General features: G+C 42.6%; 2 protein-coding genes across 21 annotated transcripts in view; one reads left to right on the top strand and one right to left on the bottom strand.

Annotated features, from left to right (window-relative positions):
• The window catches only part of LOC144930791 (uncharacterized), a 61,115-nt gene that overhangs the window by 23,919 nt on the left and 19,711 nt on the right, over positions 1-17,485 (bottom strand). For 8 of the 11 annotated variants that reach the window (XR_013636189.1, XR_013636190.1, XR_013636193.1 and 5 more), the window contains 5 exons: positions 13,762-13,909; positions 8,317-9,303; positions 6,197-6,292; positions 3,477-3,710; positions 2,371-2,846 (listed from right to left, as the gene is read on the bottom strand). The gene's annotated coding sequence lies outside the window, so the exon portion shown is untranslated. Of the gene's footprint in view, positions 1-2,370; positions 2,847-3,476; positions 3,711-6,196; positions 6,293-8,316; positions 9,304-13,761; positions 13,910-17,485 lie in introns of those variants that run through there. The other 3 variants (XM_078854086.1, XM_078854087.1, XM_078854088.1) reach the window with 3 other exon arrangements.
• Positions 1-17,485, top strand: part of CCDC18 (coiled-coil domain containing 18) — a 72,836-nt gene that overhangs the window by 50,872 nt on the left and 4,479 nt on the right. For 9 of the 10 annotated variants that reach the window (XM_073357028.2, XM_073357027.2, XM_073357030.2 and 6 more), the window contains 2 exons: positions 7,684-7,884; positions 13,502-14,907. In XM_073357028.2, the coding sequence (XP_073213129.1) occupies positions 7,684-7,884; positions 13,502-14,023 (723 nt within the window). In that variant the 3' untranslated portion in view covers positions 14,024-14,907. Of the gene's footprint in view, positions 1-7,683; positions 7,885-13,501; positions 14,908-17,485 lie in introns of those variants that run through there. The other variant, XM_073357037.2, reaches the window with a different exon arrangement.

Here is a 17,485-nt window from a genome sequence, read left to right as displayed (position 1 = left end):
TTCTGGACTTCACCCCCCGACTACAAGCCCTTGCACCTCACCCCTTTTAACTAGAGACATCAGGCTCTATCATTTGTACCTAATAAAATCTGCTTCTTAGTAGGAATCACATCAACAAGACAAGTCTCAGAAATCTGTCTTACTAAGATGTAAACCCTGCTACATATTCCATAAGGACAAGATTGTGTTTCATATTCACAAATCATTCTTATATGGAGGCAGTACAGCCTTTCATACCACATAGGACATTGCATTGCCACACTTTTGCCCAAACCCCAACACCAGAAAGAGAAAACATGGCACAAGATTGATGTGAGGAAAGCAATGAAGATATACTTGAAGTGAAAAAAACAATTTAGGAAATCATCCTCTGTGTCCTTTCATCACAAATGTCTCTATTTTAAAAAAAATTTAATTCCACTGTTTCAAGATGGATAAAATATGGCATTACAGAAACATTCTCAGATATAGGGAAAGCTATTCTAGAGAGGATCTGATCCCCTTCAAAACTTTCTATGGCTGTTGCTTGGTCTGAAAGAACATCAACTACCATAAAAGAAATCAATTAATACCTCCATTAACATGTCTGTCAGATACTGCAAACTGATTTGATACCCTTTGAGGCAGTTTGAGTGCCCGCTGCTGCACGCTGATAGCACTGGTATAAAGCGCCCAGCTGACACCCCTTGCGCCCCCCTCAGTTTCTTCTTACTGCCCATGACGGTCGCTAGAACTGCTATCCTTGCTTTTGCAAGCTTTCTCAGTTGTCTTTTCTTCTCTGTCTAGTTTGTTAGTTTTTAGTCAGTTTTAGCTAATTTTAGTGAAGTTCCGTAACTTCGTGTTTTAGAAGAGTTTTGTCCATTCCCCTGTGCCGAGGCATGCTTTGATGACCAGGCTTTATGCTCTGCGCCTCCTGCAACTAGGCTATGCCCCTGCCCAACCCTTACTCAAGCTGCCTGAAGTGCCTGGGAAAAGCTCATGTTGGGAACCATTGCCGGATCTGGAGGGACTTTAAGCCTCGCACAAAGAAGGACCATGAGACCAGGCTAAAATTTTTGCTTATGGAGGCAGCACTGAGACCTCCATCAGAGCCAGGCCGGTCAGACTTGTCACCAAGTGCCTTGCCATCAGTAAGGAGTGCTCCTCCTACTGTATTGGAGTCCTGGCACCGATTTACCATCCCACATGGCTGAGAGGGGGTGATCCCTGGCACTGAAGATGGCCAGGCCTGGAGATCAGATTGGTTTAGATTGCACTCTACTCTTCTGTCTTGGTACTGCAAAAGTTGGCACCGTTGACTCTGACGCCTATGCAGGCACTGTCGAGTCCAGGACTGGAAGAGCTGTTAACATCTGCACACAGCACAGTACTGATACTATATTGGTACCAATCACATGGCGTTTGCTGCTGCTAGATAATTTCTTTTGCTGTTGGTACTGGTATTACTGGCAATACAAGATTCAGTGTTATTGGTGCGTAATGGACAGGAGGGAATCCACTGGATCCTGTCATTGTTTGGTACTATGCCTTCGGTACTGTCAAAAGGGAAACCATGGTACCGGTCTCTGGCACTGGTAGGAATGGAACCACCATGGACATTGGAGAGAGACTGAATTGGAGGTTGGGTCTTACTCCTCCCATCCAAGGAGCCTCTCTCTAGCTACTCCTCCAGGCATTTCCACCCTTCAGTGCATCCAGACACAGGAGTACCATCGAGTGCATGGTCAGGAGGTCACTGGGGACCTATGCCAGTCCAGTGGTCCTTTTGGAACCCCTGGGGTTTTCCCCAGTTTCCAGGGCTTGTTCCAGGTGTGCCTATTGGGTGACCTAAAAAGAAAGGCGTTATTGTCCTCTTGGACATAGCCTGGTCTGGACTCTGGTACTGACCCCAGAGCCGAACTGCATGAACCAGCTCAACCAGATCCTGCTGAGGAAGAAAGAGAAGAGCTTCCACAGCTGGTGCTGGCCTCCTTCCCGATGAGGCAGTCTCAGGAGGGGTAGTGTTGCCTCCCCCAGATGATAAGGCTTACCAAGAGTTGTTGAAGAGGGTGGCCTTAAATCTGGGCGTACAGGTGGAGGTAGAGAAAGTCCTCCCATAGCCTGGTTGACATTTTAGCCACTGTGGACCCCTCAAAAGTAGCTCTGCCTCTCAGTGAGGCCATTATGATGACCCTGTTAAGACCTGGTGGCAGACCCCCATGTCCCTTCCCCCCACGTCTAAAAGGGCTGAACAAAAATACTTTGTTCCTGCCCAGGGTTATGAGTTCCTGTACCCCCATCCTCCGCCCAGGATCCCTGCTGGTAGCTGCTGCCAATGAGAGAGAAAGGCAGGGTCATCAGGATGAAACCCCAAAAATCAAAAGACTCAAATTAAACTTGTTCAGTAGGAAAGTTTATTCTACTGGGAGTTTCCAACTCAGAATTGCAAACTAGCAGGTGCTGCTGGGCAGGTATTATTTTAATATGTAGGACTCCATGCAGAAGTTCAAGAACTTGCTCCCACAAGAGACTATGCAACAGTTCTCATGGGTGGACAAGGGGAAAAAAAATCAGTGGTGAGGACCTTGTTGCAAGCCGCTTTGGATGCGGCTGACTCTGTAGCCAAGTCCCTGGCTTTGGCAGTGGTCGTGTGCAGGAGTTCGTGGCTACAGTCCTCTCGACTCCAACGGGACCTATCTTCTGAAGGAGCTTCACTCTTTTCAGAACACATTGATGCGAAACTGCATGGCCTAAAAGACTCCAGGGCGACCCTTAAATCCCTTGGATTATACACACCTGCTCCTTTCAAGGAAGCCCTACAGACCTCAAAAGCCATCTGGTATTCTGCCCTGTCTGGCTGTCAGGATCTGCAGAGAGAGAGAGAGAAGCAGAGGTTTTAGGCATAGGCCACCCCCCACTTTTACCTCTATATCACTACCTGCCCCCCCAGTCATCCAGGGGGTTCTAAGCAGGTATTTTGATGGGATGCTTGAGGACTTTCTACCAGTTCCTGTGATGCCAGACTCTTTCGCCTTTATTTGTAAATCGCCTTTTCCCCTTTCTCAGTGTGTGGTCCCGTATCACCCCGGACCATTGGGTGTTGAGCACTGTGAAACTGTGATGCACCTTCCAGTTTATTTCTACCCTTCCTTCCCACCTTCCGTCCGTGTCTCTTCAGGGACCCCTCACGAAGAACTTGTTGTCTGGGAGGTTCAAGCTCTCCTTTGGGTGGCTGAGGTTCCATAGAATTTAAGAGTAAAGGGGTTGTATTCCCGTTATTTCCTAATCCCAAAAGCCAAGGGTGGGCTCAAACCCATTTTAGACCTGCGGCAGCTTAACAACTATCTCAAGAAAATAAAGTTCTGCATGGTCACCCTGGTATCCATTATCCCCTCCCTGGATCCCGGGGTTTGTACGCCACTCTTAGGAGATGCCTATTTTCATAAATTGATATTCCAAGGACACAATGTTCCTCAGATTCATAGTGAGCCACTCACAGTTCTCCCACAGTTCTCGGTCTGTCTTCGGTTCAGCAGGTGTTCACAAAATGCACGGCAGTCGTGTCCACTTTTCTCTGGAGGTTAGGGGTGCATGTCTACCCTTATCTGGATGATTGGCTAGCTAAGGGCCAGTCCAGGGCTCAGGTAGTGTCCAACATTCAACTCATCCAGTCAACTTTCAGTCCCGGGAAAAATCATGGAGCAGGTCCTCAACGAATCCATTTTGAAGCACTTGGAGGAGAAGAAGGTGATCAGGAACAGTCAACATAGATTCACCAAGGGCAAGTCATGCCTGACCAACCTGATTGCCTTCTATGATGAGATAACTGGCTCTGTGGATATGGGGGAAGTGGTAGACGAGATATCCCTTGACTTTATCAAAGCTTTTGATATGGTCTCCCACAGTATTGCCAGCAAGTTTAAAAAAGTATGGATTGGATGAATGGACTATAAAATGGATAGAAAGCTGGCTAGATCACCTGGCTCAATGGGTAGTGATCAATGGCTCCATGTCTAGTTGACAGTCGGTATCAAGTGGAGTGCCCCAGGGGTCACTCCTGGGGCTGGTTTTGTTCAACATCTTCATTACTGATCTGGATGATGGGATGGATTGCACTCTCAGCAAGTTCACGAATGACACTAAACTAGGGGGAGTGGTAGATTCGCTGGAGGGTAGGGATGGAGTCAAGAGTGCCCTAGACAAATTGGAGGATTGGGCCAAAAGAAATCTGATGAGGTTCAGCAAGGATAAGTGCAGAGTCCTGCACTTAAGATGGAAGAATCCCATGCACTGCTACAGGCTGGGGACCGACTGGCTGCAGAAAAGGACCTGGGGATTACGGTGGACAAGAAGTTGAATGAGAATCAGCAGTGTGCCCTTGTTGCCAAAAAGGCTAACAGCATATTGGGCTGCATTAAGAGTATTGCCAGCAGATTGAGGGAAGTGATTATTCCCCTCTATTTGGCACTGGTGAGGCCACATCTGGAGTATTGCTTCCAGTTTTGGGCCCCCCACTACAGAAAGGATGTGGACAACTTGGAGGGAGTCCAGCGGAGGGCAATGGAAATGATTAGGAGGCTGGGACACATGACTTATGAGGAGAAGCTGAGGGAACTGGGCTTATTTAGTCAGCAGAAGAGTGAGGGGGGATTTGATAGCAGCCTTCAACTACCTGAAAGGGCGTTCCAAAGAGGATGGAGCTAGGCTGTTCTGAGTGGTGGCAGATAACAACAAGGAGCAATGGTCCCAAGTTGCAGTGGGGCAGTCTAGATTGCATATTAGGAAGCACTTTCATTAGGAGGGTGGTGAAGCACTGGAATGGGTTACTTAGGGAGGTGGTGGAATCTCCATCCTTAGAGGTTTTTAAGGCTTGTCTTGAGAAAGCCCTGGCTGGGATGATTTAGTTGGGGTTGGACTAGATGACTTCCTGAGGTCTCTCTCAACTCTAATCTCCTATGATTCTATGAACATTCAAGGCTGTATGCCTTCTGATAAATGCAGAAAAATCTGCCTTCACTCCGATGCAGAGGATAGAGTTAACTGGGACAGTGTTTGACCCTACTCAAACCAGGATCTACCTCCCAGAGGGAAATTTCCATTCAGTTGGATCCCTGATGATAATGCACTCAAAGGTCATCCATTCACAACAGCTCGAAATTGTATTAGACTTTTAGGTCACGAGGCCTCGTGCATTACCTGGTACAACATACAAGGCTGCACCTCAGATACTTCCAGTCGTGGCTGGGCTCAATGTACTTGCCAGACCACCACCATCTGGACACTGTACTCACGGTACCTCAGCAGGCCCTCATCTCTCTCAATTGGTGGCTGGATCCACTTACGCTTTGTGTAAGTGTTTTCTTTGTACACCCTCAACCATTAATGACCTTGGTCTCATATGTGTCAGTGCTAGGGTGGGGAGCTCACCTGAGGCTCTCAAAACTCGGCCTCTGGTTTCTTGTGGAACTTTCTCTCCACATCAACATCAGGGAACTGAAAGCAGTTTGCCTGGCCTGTCAGGTCTTCCTGCCGCACATTATGGGCAGAAACTTGGCTGTTCTCACGGACAACACTGCAGCCATGTTTTAACTCAGCTGGCCAGGAGGAGCTTGTTCCTCCCTCTTATCATGAAGCAATGTAGTTATGGGACTTTTGCATAGCCCAGTCAATCAACCTTGAAGCATCTTACCTTCCGGGAATGCAAAATGAGTTGGCAGATCACCTCAGTAGGTCTTTTCCAGTCACTACATGTGGTCCCTGTGCCCAGATATGGCAAGAGACATTTTCCAGCAGTGGGGGACTAAGACAGACCTATTTGCAAATATGTACAACCAGAGTTGTCACCAGTTGTGTTCCTGTAAGGAGCACAGTCTGGGTTCTATCACAGATACCTTTCTACTACCATAGCTGGAACATCTTTATGGTGCACAGAGTGCTGCTAAAGATCAAGCTAGACCAGGTTATTCTAATAGCCCCAACATGGGCTTGTCAACACTGGTTCTCCACTCTTCTAGATCTCTGAGGCAACTCCAATCACGCTTCCGTTGCATCTGGATCTGATTTCCCAGGACCATGATCAGCTGCTCCACCCGAACCTGAACTCCCTTCATCTAATGGCTTGAAAGCTTCATGGCTAAATCCCAGAGAGCAGGATTGCTCAGAGCAAGTTTGTCAGGTCCTACTTGGTAGTAGAAAGCCCTCCAACAGAGCTACTTACCTCTTTAAGTGGAAACTATTCTCTGTTTGGGCGTCCCAGTGTGGAGTCTCACCCACATGTTCGTCCATACAAGACATATTTGAGTATCTACTGCACCTGAAACAGCAAGGTTTAGCAATCTCCTTAATCAAGGCTCACCTTGCAGGAATAATAGCTTTCCACCTGCAGGTGTGTAACTCGTGGGTTTTTTTTTTTTTTTTTCCTTCCCCAAATGACATGTCTGTCTGATTCCTCAAAGGCCTAGGAAGGTCATACCCCCAAGTAAGAGAAGCAGTTCTTCCCTGGGACCTGAACTTGGTCTCATCGAAGCTTTTGGGACTGCCATTTGAACCTTTTGGCAACGTGCTCCTTATTATACCTCTCCTGAAAAGTGGTTTCCTTAGTGGCCAACACTTCAGCCAAAGCTCTGTGCCCTCACTTCAGAACTTCTGTACACAGTCTTCTTTTAAAGATAAGATGTTTTTGCCCTCACCCCAGTTTCCCCTCCAAAACTGTTTTTGCAATTTCTTAGCAATCCGGCAGTCTGCCTACTGATTCTACCCGAAGCTGGACATTAGACAAGCCTTAGCATTCTACATAAAAAGAACTACACCATTCCAAAAGTCTACCCAACTGTTCATAACTTTGGCTGACAGGATGAAAGGCATCCCAATCTCTTTAGAGAGAATTTCATCCTGGATTATTTCATGTATTTGCACTTGTTACGATCAGGCAGATGTTTCGCCAACAGCTACTCTGACTGCTCATTCCACAAGGTCTCAAGCATCCTCCGCAGCATTCATAGTGCAGATTCCTATTCAGGACACTTGTAAAGCAGTGACCTGGTTATTGGTGTGTACACATTCTCCTCCCAGTATGCCATTACTCAGCATTCCAGAGATGATGCCAGATTTTGCCAAGCTGTTCTGCAGTGGGTGTGTGTATACATGAACTCCTTCACCTATTCAATTGCTTGGGAGACGCTTGGCGTGAAATGCACGTGCAGTCACTCGAAGAGGAAAAAAAAGTTACTAAACTTCCGTAACTGTTTTTCAAGATGTCTTCCACATGCCCATTCCACGACCTGCCCTTCTGCCCCTCTACATTAGTGTTTTCTGGAAAGAAGGAACGGAGGGGGCGCGGGGTCAGCTGGGTGCTTTATTCTGGCACTATCAGTGCGCATCAGCAGAAGGTGCTCAAGCCACCCTGACCAGTACCACTGAGGGGGAAAAAATTTCTGGCGACTACTCAGGGCATGCACACACTTAGTGTGGAATGAACATGTACAACACATTTCGAACAACAACAGTTAAGGAAAAGGTTAGTAACCATTTTTTCTTAGTCAGAACCCCCGGATGTGTTAATGGTGATGAGTTTTGAAATTTGTTACTTGCACCCCTTCCAGTCTATACATATATTATGTGAAATGAGAAAGAATAGTATTTAGGAAAGTTGGCATAAAACAAAATCTGTATAATTTTTTTCACTTTATTTCTTAAAACTTCTAGAAGCTTGCACATCAGACCAATCAGGAAAGGTGGCAGATGTCCACAGACAGCCAGAAATCTGGCTCTCATCATCTAAGTGGACAATTGCAGCAGCTGCAGCAGGAGTTAGAAGAGGCTCAGGACACTGTCAATAATCTTCAGCAACAACTTGAGGCCAGAAATGAAATGGTTCAAGCTGCAAATGAAGCACTGCTTGTGAAGGTAAGTTAACACAGCAATGTGTTGTACATGAGACATTTAAGGTGTCTGAGGGCAAAAACAAAGGCTCCCTTATGCCAACAAATTAATTACCCTGTTTTACCTCATGTTTGTTTTTACAAGGAATGAGAAGTACCTGGAAGAGTTACTGTATAGGCCTGAGTTTTACTCTGCCATGTGGAAGAACTGGATTTGAGAGCAGCAGAGGATTACACATGCTGTATGAGTGGATTGTGTGAGAGCCGTTCAGTCCACAATGAGTTAATATACATCTATACACCTGATAACTTAGCCATTTTGTTTTATGCAAAAATGTCTTTACAAAAGACCAATTTTGTGTTTTACAAATGTAAAAATTCTTAAGGAAATACACTATTGTGAATATATACTGTAATAATAATAGTCCATGTAACCCTGTGACAGCGTGCGACTCACCACTGCAGCGTCTCCTGCTGGCTGTCTTGGGAATTAGCTCTGTGTCCTCTTCTGGTGGTGTCTTGCTGCCGTCACTTCTGCTACGGGGACCCACATGACTCTCAGGACCGCGGCATCCTCTTCATGACACAGCTCTCTGGCTGTGCTGCACTTGGTTCTCCCCCACTTCTGGGGGAAAGGCAGTTCGTTGTGCAGCCACTTCCTAAGTGGTGAGTGGAGACAGGCCAGCCCACTACTCCAGGTCCTGGCTGATGTCATCCTGTAGATGACAGCTACGTGCTGCATCCCCTCTAAATAGGACTCTGTCTACTTCTCTGGGTCACTTCCCCACAGCCCCAGCACCTTATCTGCTGTTGTCTCTGGCCTCAGCATGCTAGCAGTCAGCCGGGAATTCACTCTTGCTCCCCTGACCAGCACTGCTCTGTCCAAGGTGTTAGCTTTCTTCCTCTTGCAAGGCAGCCAGTCCTCCCTCCTTGAGCTACTGAAGCTGCTCTGTTCTACAGTTCTCCTTATATGGGCCAGCCTGGCCCTGATTGGCTGCTCCTCGCAGCCCCTCTCTGATTGGCTGCCTCCTGTGCAGCCTCCCAAGGGCTCCATTAACCCCTTATGGGCTGGTGTCACATCACAAACCCCATTTATTTTAATTAGATGTAAAAAGATCATACAGATATAGGTGCAGGATGTAAACAGCTAGATGGCCCCCCTCTTTTTAAAGGGAAAAGCTAAAATACAACAGGTGTCAGAATGTCAAAATTCCAGTGTTACCACCTAGTGTATAACTAGCAGGAGTAGCTCTGTATGGTGATGTCTAACACTTCTTTAACAGGTTTCTTTTTTCTAATGTGCTAGGTTAGATAAAAGTTTCTTCAGTAGATGTTCTAATTTACAGGTAAACAGTTCTGCTTCTCTAGGACAATGCAGATCATAAAGCCCAGAATAAAGTGCTTAAGAAATCAGGACAAACCATTCTCAGTTGAAGGGATCCAGCTGTAGAATGAATTTTCAGAGGAGGTTAGATTAATCTGATTACCTTTAGGAAATCGTAGAAATGTAGGGTTGGAAGGGATCTTGAGAGATCACCAAGTACAGCCCCATGTGCTGAGGCAGGACCTACTAAATCAAGACCATCCCTGACAGATGTTGGTTCAACCTGTTCTTAAAAACCTTCTTTGACAGGAATTCCACAGCAGCCCTTGGAACTCTTTTCCAGAGCTTAACTACCCTTAGAGTTAGAAAATTTTTCCTAATATCTAATATAAATCTCCATTTCTGCAGATTAAGCCCATTTCTTTTAGTCCTACTTTCAGTGGATATGGACGACAATTGATCACCATCCTCTTTATAATAGCCCTTAACATATTTGAAGACTGTTATCGGATCCCACTCAGTCTTCTTTTCTCAAGATTAAACTTTTTTAACTTTTTTCCTTTTAGGTCAAGTTTTTTCTAAATCTTTTACTGTTTTTGTTTTCTTCCCGGGACTCTCTGCCCATCTTTCCTGAAGTGTGTTGCCCAATGGGATACAATACTTCAGCTGAGGCCTTTCCAGTCCTGAGAAGAGCAGGACAATGACCTCCCATGTCTTAAAATACAACACTCCAGTTAATACACCCCCAGAATTTTTTGCAAATGCATCACGTTGTTGACTCATATTCAATCTGGTGATCCAGTATAACCCTGCCAGATCCTTTTCAGCAGTACTACTGCCTAGCCAGTTATTCCCCTTTTTGTAGTTGTGCATTTCATTTTTTTTCCCTCATAAGCATAGTACTTTTGCATTTCTCTTTATTGAATTTCATCTGGTTCGAGAATTGGTCTGAAATCAATTTGTTTAAAGTTGTTTTGAATTCTAATCCTGTCCTCCAAAGTGTTAACAACCCCTCCCAATTTGGTGTCATCCGCAAATTTTATAAGCCTGCTCTCTACTCCGTTATCCAAATCGTTAATGAAAATATTGAATAGTACTGGACCCAGGACTGACTCCTGCAGGATCCTATTAGATAGGACCCTTCCATCTTCCACCTACCCTCCACCCAGTTTGTCAGCAAATCATTGATAACTGCTCTTTAAGTATGGTCTTTCAATCAATTTTGACCCCACCTAGTAATTTTGTCTACCATGTTTCCCTAGTTTGTAGATGAAAATGTCATATGGATTGTGTCAAAAGCAATACTACAATCAAGACATAATACGTTATCTGCTTGCACCCTATCCACTAGTCCAGTAACCCTGTCAAAGAATGAATTAGGTTGGTTTGGCATGATTTGTTCTTGACAAATCCATGCTTGGCTAGTCCTTATAACCCCATTATCCTCTAGATACTCACAAACTGATTTGTTAATAATTTGTTTTGGTATCTTTCCATGTATCAAAGTTAGGCTGACTGGTCTATAATTCCATAGGTCCTTTTTGTTCCCCTTTTTAAAGATAGGTACTGTTTGTCCTTCGCTAGTCCTCTGGGACCTCACCCATCCTCCATGATTTCTCAAAGATAATTCCACAGTTACTTTTTGATATAGCTTTTCCACCATAAACAGAATGACATTCACAACATCAATCATCTGCTTTTCCTCTTCGCAGGAAAGAAATAGAAAACCTACCCCAAGCAGAGTTCCCATTCCTCAGTAAGGGAGGAAAGCCAGAGACTCCATGAAGCCTAGTAAGAACATAACTGTTGCTAAATCTAGTTTGTGTAGAAGGCACTCAGATACTCTAGTGGTGGATGGCAGTGTAAAACCCTTGAGAGAGAAGATGGTACTTTACTGCTAATGCTTATTGCTAGTACACTGCCCACTCCACTAGGTACAACTTTGAAAGGAGAAGAGCCACGTTTCACTTCCCTGTTCAAGTCTATTGACATTTGAGGTATTGCTTCACTGCTTTTCAGATTCTACTTCTATATTCATCTTAATTTTCCCAACTCCCTCAAACTTATGATTTTGATTTTCTTTATTAAAATTTTTGCAGTGACTGCTGGCAAGAGACTCATCTTTTATACTGATTTTCACTGCCCATAATATCTCTTTAAAAATGCAGCATTATGAGTTTTTCAGACTTTTCTCTCCACAAGTATTCACATTGTGCTAGATAGATATGGAGGTTTTTCTGTCCCAGTAGTCCTCTTTTTCCCTTAGAAATTTTATTGATGAACTGTTGGTGTCACTGAGGATTGTCAACTCTAATAAAATTTCTGTTTTTATGGCAAACGTTACTTCTGTCTCCTCTTGTACACTCCAACGCTAGCTGAGGGCTTCCTTCATGGAAGTGCTGAGCGTGGGTGGCAGTTAATTCCCCTCCCCCCCAGTCTGGGTATCAGTCTTTTTTCCACTGTTTTATAGCATGTCCCAAATGGGCCATCTTAGTGTGAATCTCTTGTTCTGTAGATTTAAGATGGCAATTGTTCTCCAGTTTTTCTAATGTCCTTCATTTTGGAAATTGATTTTTTTCAAAGGGCGGGTCTTTGAAACCAGAAAAATGGAAGCGCAGTTTTCTAATGAGAGATGCTTACAGTGAGACTGCCTTCCACATGGTATTCCAGGCATTTGTATATGTTGGAAATATCATAACTCTGCCCTTTGTATGATTATGATCATATTGTTGCTGATTTCTGTTTGGCACCAAATAAAAATTGACCCTGATGTTGGTACTAAGGGACTTTGCAGGTGAATCATCATTTTGTTTGTATAATGATAGTGCCTAAGAGAGCACATTATAACCAGGACCAATTGTGTTATGCGCTGTACAAACAGAATAAAAAGACAGTGCGTGCCCCAGAAAGCTTACAATCTAAGTACATGCCAAGATGCAACAGACTGTTGGCTGGAGGAGTACAAGGAAATGAGACTGTATTGGTCAGCATGAATGGCAGTGGTCTCAGCACATTAGTGGCCTAAGCACTGTCAGTTTTTGTTTTGTTTTTTGTAGACATCAGGGCAATGGAGAGCTCTAAGGAGGGCTTAGAACAGGGGTTCTCAAACTGGGGGTCAGGACCCCATAGGGGGTTGTGAGGTTATTACATGGGGGTCATGAGCTGTCAGTCTCCACCCCAAACCCTGCTTTGCCTCCAGCATTTATAATGGTGTTAAATATATAAAAAAGTGGTTTTAATTAATAACCGGGGGGGGTCGCACTCAGAGGCTTGCTATGTGAAAGGGGTCACCAGTACAAAAGCTTGAGAACCACTGGATTAGAAGAAAGATAATGAGGTAGCTTCGTCAATGTTTGCAGGGGAGCTCCTTAAAAGCATGAGGGGCAACATGGGAGAAAGCATGAAGGTGCTTGTTTGAAAATGTGACCAGTGGATGATGATGGCTGGCATCATTTGCCAGTCAGAGGCAAGATTTGACATCTCTATAGTGAGTGAGAGATGATAGGTAGGGTGGGATAGGCCAGGAAGGGCCTTGAAAGTGAGGTCAGGTACCTTGTGTTTGATGTAATAGAGAAGGGGATGCAAAGAGGAGATGTTAATGATGGACTGAGAAAATTATCTTTGCAGCAGCATTCTGAATGTATATGAGCAGGGCAAGACTCTAGTTGTCAAGGACAGAGAAAAGGATATTGCAATAATTGAGACATGAGGTCAGAACCTGGATGACAGTTTTAGCCCTGTAGATCCGTGGTTCTCAAAGCCGGTCTGCCACTTGTTCAGAGGAAGCCCCTGGCTGGCCGGACTGGCTTGTTTACCTGCCATGTCTGCAGGTTCAGCCAATCGCGGCTCCCACTGGCCGCGGTTTGCCGCTCCAGGCCAATGGGGGCTGTGGGAAGGGCGGCCAGCACGTCCCTTGGCCCGCGCTGCTTTCCGTAGCCCCCATTGGCCTGGAGCGGCAAACCGCGGCCAGTGGGAGCCGCGATTGGCTGAACCTGCAGACGTGGCAGGTAAACAAGCTGGTCCGGCCAGCCAGGGGCTTTCCCTAAACATGCGGCAGATCTGCTTTGAGAACCACTGATGTAGATGCTATGCAGAAAGAATAGGCAAGATTTAGATCTAGCTTGGGCATGAAGACCTAGAGAGAGCTCCAAGTCAAAGATGATGTCCAGGATTGAGAGAGAGGCAAGATGATGATGATTCCACAGTCATTAAGGAGGTAGTGGGAAATATATTTACACATGGCACAGAATACAGAGGATAGTTCTAATGAACATTAGCATTTAAAAAAATGAAAAATATTTGTTTTATTGCACTGTAGGAATCTGAAGTAACGAGATTACAAACGAGAATTGCTGGGCATGAGAGAACAGAAGGCATCAAGAAGCTACCAATCCCACTTATATTATCAGATCATATGCTCTTCGATGTTCAAGAACAGGATTCTTTCAAACATTCTCATACGTCATACTTCAAACATAGAAAACTGCGTCGTTCTATAAGTGCTAGTGACTTAGGTGTTAAAGATGATTCCCTAGATCTATCAAAAAACATGTTAAAAGACTTCAAACAAATGCTTACGTTACAGCCCTCAATGATTCCAGAGAGTCGAAAGGATTTTCTTCATACTCCACCAAACAGTTTGAATGAATCTTCATTCGATCCCCTCACATACACTGTAGATGATGTGACATCAGACAGTAATGACTTCCAGACACTTAGTGGAATGCTAAAATATATCAACAAAGAAATGAGGCAGGCTGAAAATGCTTCTGTACAAATATCATGTAGTATAAACTCAAAGGAGAATCAAGAATGTGGTTTGTGGTACAGTAATTCTTAATTTAATTGTGACTTTTTATATAGGGATGGTTCATTAACATTTGTATCTATTTATGGCAGCGAGTTCCCAGATTTATCCAGGGTGTGGATCACATTTTAGTGAAGCCATTTCATAGATCACCCACGTTATTTTGTTTTTTTTATTAAAGATACACTGTCAAGTAACTAAGGCCCAAAATTTAACTTTTTGTTTAAAACATTCACAAAACATAATAGGCCAACTTCTCCTCTCAGTTGCACCAGAATAATTCCACTAACTTTAATGGGACTGCTCCCAGTTTATATTGGCATAAATGACAGCAGATATTTCCCCTGTGTCAACAGAAATATTTCATAATTCATATTTTATTAGCATTTCAATAAAGAATTTTTTTAAAAAAATTCCCCTACAATACTGGGGACTTGAACACAACACTCTTTGAGGTGAAGTTTTTGTTTGCCTTTACTTTGGTGCCTTTAAAGTCTTCCACAACATAACTATTCCTAGTAGTGACTCTTAGCAGCCAACACTTCCTTATGGAAAGTGAAATAGATATATAAACCAAATGAAACTGACTAGTTCACTTTCACTATTGAAGCTGAGTGAAGTGCAGAATACAAATGGCACAACTGGAGAAAAATCTGATTTTTAAAATTCTTACAGTTTTGATAGTTACAGTAATGTTGCTAATGACATTATTCCTTTTAAATGTATATTAGTTATGGATTTAATTGGATTATAAATATGAGTATTCACAAATTATTCTGCTTAATCTGTTTTCTTATTTACAAGATTTTTGTATTCTTATCAAAGTACTGCATAAGTCAGTGTGGAGTCTGAGCAACTGTTGGATATCTGTAGACTACATTATAATATATTTATTTATTAAATATTGAAATATTTTAGTCTGTGGGCCTTTTGTACTATATTATGTATCTAAATGCTGGCATTTATGGATTTCCAGAGAAGTTGTCTCTTACTGTGGTAGAAACTATTATAAAGCAACACCTATTAATGTTTCTAGGCCAGGCTGCGGGATGTGAGACAGAGACTGTGTGGCTATCAAACATGCTGTAACTAGTTTATTTTCATGTCTGATCAGTTCCATAAGAGAGAGCTTATTTAAGAGAAACTATAAAGAGATATTACTGCAAGACCACCCTCAATGCAAATGGATTTTGATCTGGCAAATTAAACAAGGAAGTTGAAAGTAAGATTCTGACTACAAATACTACTTTAACTAGCATACATATCTATTTCAGGGACAAAGATTGTGAAGAAAGACTATTGCCGTCTGACAAGCAATAAAACATAAGTGAAATTGTTTTAACACAGCATTGCATTCAAAGAAGACATTTTTAATTCAGTCGTGATGTACACAGTTAAATATATTTATATTGATTGTAAATCCCAACCCTCTTGTTTTTCCAATTTTGTTTTAATATTATTGCTTTGAAATAATTTGTATGGTAACTTTGTTTTGGAAATAAAGGGTTGTTTTTTTTTAAAAAAAAAATTCCTTAAATTATAGGGATAAATTTGGCTGCTCCTTTGTGACTAGGATTTTTAAAATCAGAGTCCTTAATCTTTATATCTAAATACTACCTAAAAGTGATCCTGAATCACTGCTTCATTAGCAATTTTTGTTGAGAACGTTTTATCTTTAGTGTAGTAAAAATATACTGTTGCTGACCAGGCTTTTCTTCAAACCATCAAATATAAGGCAATTTAGAATATAGGGTGAGCATAATATTGAGTCAAGACTTTAAACAAACTCTTGCTTGTCTCACTCCCACAAGTAGTTTCATTCACTGTTAGGGGAAGGAAATTCAAGGCCTAATCCTGCTCTTTTTGAGGTCCATGGACAAGTTCCCATGTGCTTCAGTGGAAGCAGAATTGTGCATTTAAGTTGTCTTATTTTAAGTTGTAAATTAATACATGAAGTTGTCATTTGGTTTTTAACTTCACAAAAATTTCACTCAATTTAGCCCTTAAAAATGTCTTCTCTACGCCCCCAGTCTCTAAAGTTAACAAACAAACAAACAGATGTATAGGGATCATATACAACAAATCCAGGAACTAGGTGGACTTAAGGGCATGAAGTCTGAATCCCCTATGAAATCCTGAATCTACACAGTTGAGATTCCAAAGCTTTATAGTATTAAATCACTCAGAATGAGCCATGCTAAAAATGTACTTGCGTGAAAAACGCATCAGCAAAGCTATTAGCAATGAAAGTGTTTCAGAAGAACAGAAAATAATAGTGTAATGCAGTTAAGAATTTAAGGCCCAAATGTGCATATTTAGAAATCATGAAGGGTGCATCTCAACCAGTAAAACTAGCACTTGTATTTCAGCAGCTGTGCAAATGAAATTGCTGTACAGACACAGAGCTCAGGCATTTTTACCAGTGTCAGGAAAACCTGCTCCACTGGTGCTGGCAGCTCCTGAAATACAGGTACAGATTTTGCTCATATAGAGAAGGCCTAAATACACAAGGTACATGTTCTTGGCTGTTTGGAAAGATTTATGCACTGTAACAGAAGGACTTAGTTTACTTTTGGAAATAACCACATTTTAAATTTTTTTCATCAAGCCATTTGCTTCCCTACAGAATAACAACAATAAAATCTATTAGAACTGTCTTGGCCAGTGTAATAACAGAAAAACAGTTCAGAAGATTTAAACCATTTTTTTTCCTCTAAACAAATCAATAGGCCTCTAGGCTAATAACGTGTGTGCCACGTTTCAGACAGATCTTTTAAAACAATAGAACTTTAAACGTTAGATCTCTCAAACCAGGATTTCAAATGGAAAGCTTAACCAGCCCTTAATTAGAGTTGCATTACCACATCATTGGAATTTCATCATCATAGGTTGTATAAAGCCTAGGTTGCCCCTCTTACAGGTGCTAAATATAAATGTGCATGAACAGCGGAAGCATTTTGTCTAATAGCTGAATCAGCTAAATACAGTGTGAGCTGAAATTTTTTATCTGGCCATTTGCTTTCCCTAGTGAAGTCAGGATCAAACCCGATAGCCAAGGTTAAATTATAATTACATTTAGCTCATTCATTTTAGATGTCATCTTGTGCCTTATTTGAAAAGCTAGTTATTCTGCTTGTTACATTAGCAAATGTATTTTTATTAGTTTGGAAAGTAGGGAAAGCCTTTGTGCCAAACCATAATTTCACTTCAGTAGGGATCTAAACAAGTCATTTCTTTATATGCCTATATAAAATGGTTATTAACGATACTGGAACATTGAGTGCACTTTTCCAAACTGTATTAGATAATATGGGATTATTGATTCTTGGAAAATATTCTTGTTCTGTGTATCCTGGACAGCATTGTCATCCTGAATGCTATTTAGAAGTGTAACTGTTAGTATCATTTTATGTAGCTCTAAAGTTACAAGAGACCCACTCAAATATTTCTTACTGACTTGTAATTTATCTATTTGTTAACCATGTATATGGACAT

This window comes from Lepidochelys kempii, chromosome 8 (assembly GCF_965140285.1).
Source record: "Lepidochelys kempii isolate rLepKem1 chromosome 8, rLepKem1.hap1, whole genome shotgun sequence".
In the NCBI taxonomy this organism is placed as follows: Eukaryota; Metazoa; Chordata; order Testudines; family Cheloniidae; genus Lepidochelys; species Lepidochelys kempii.
This window is presented reverse-complemented; position numbering and strand designations above follow the sequence as displayed.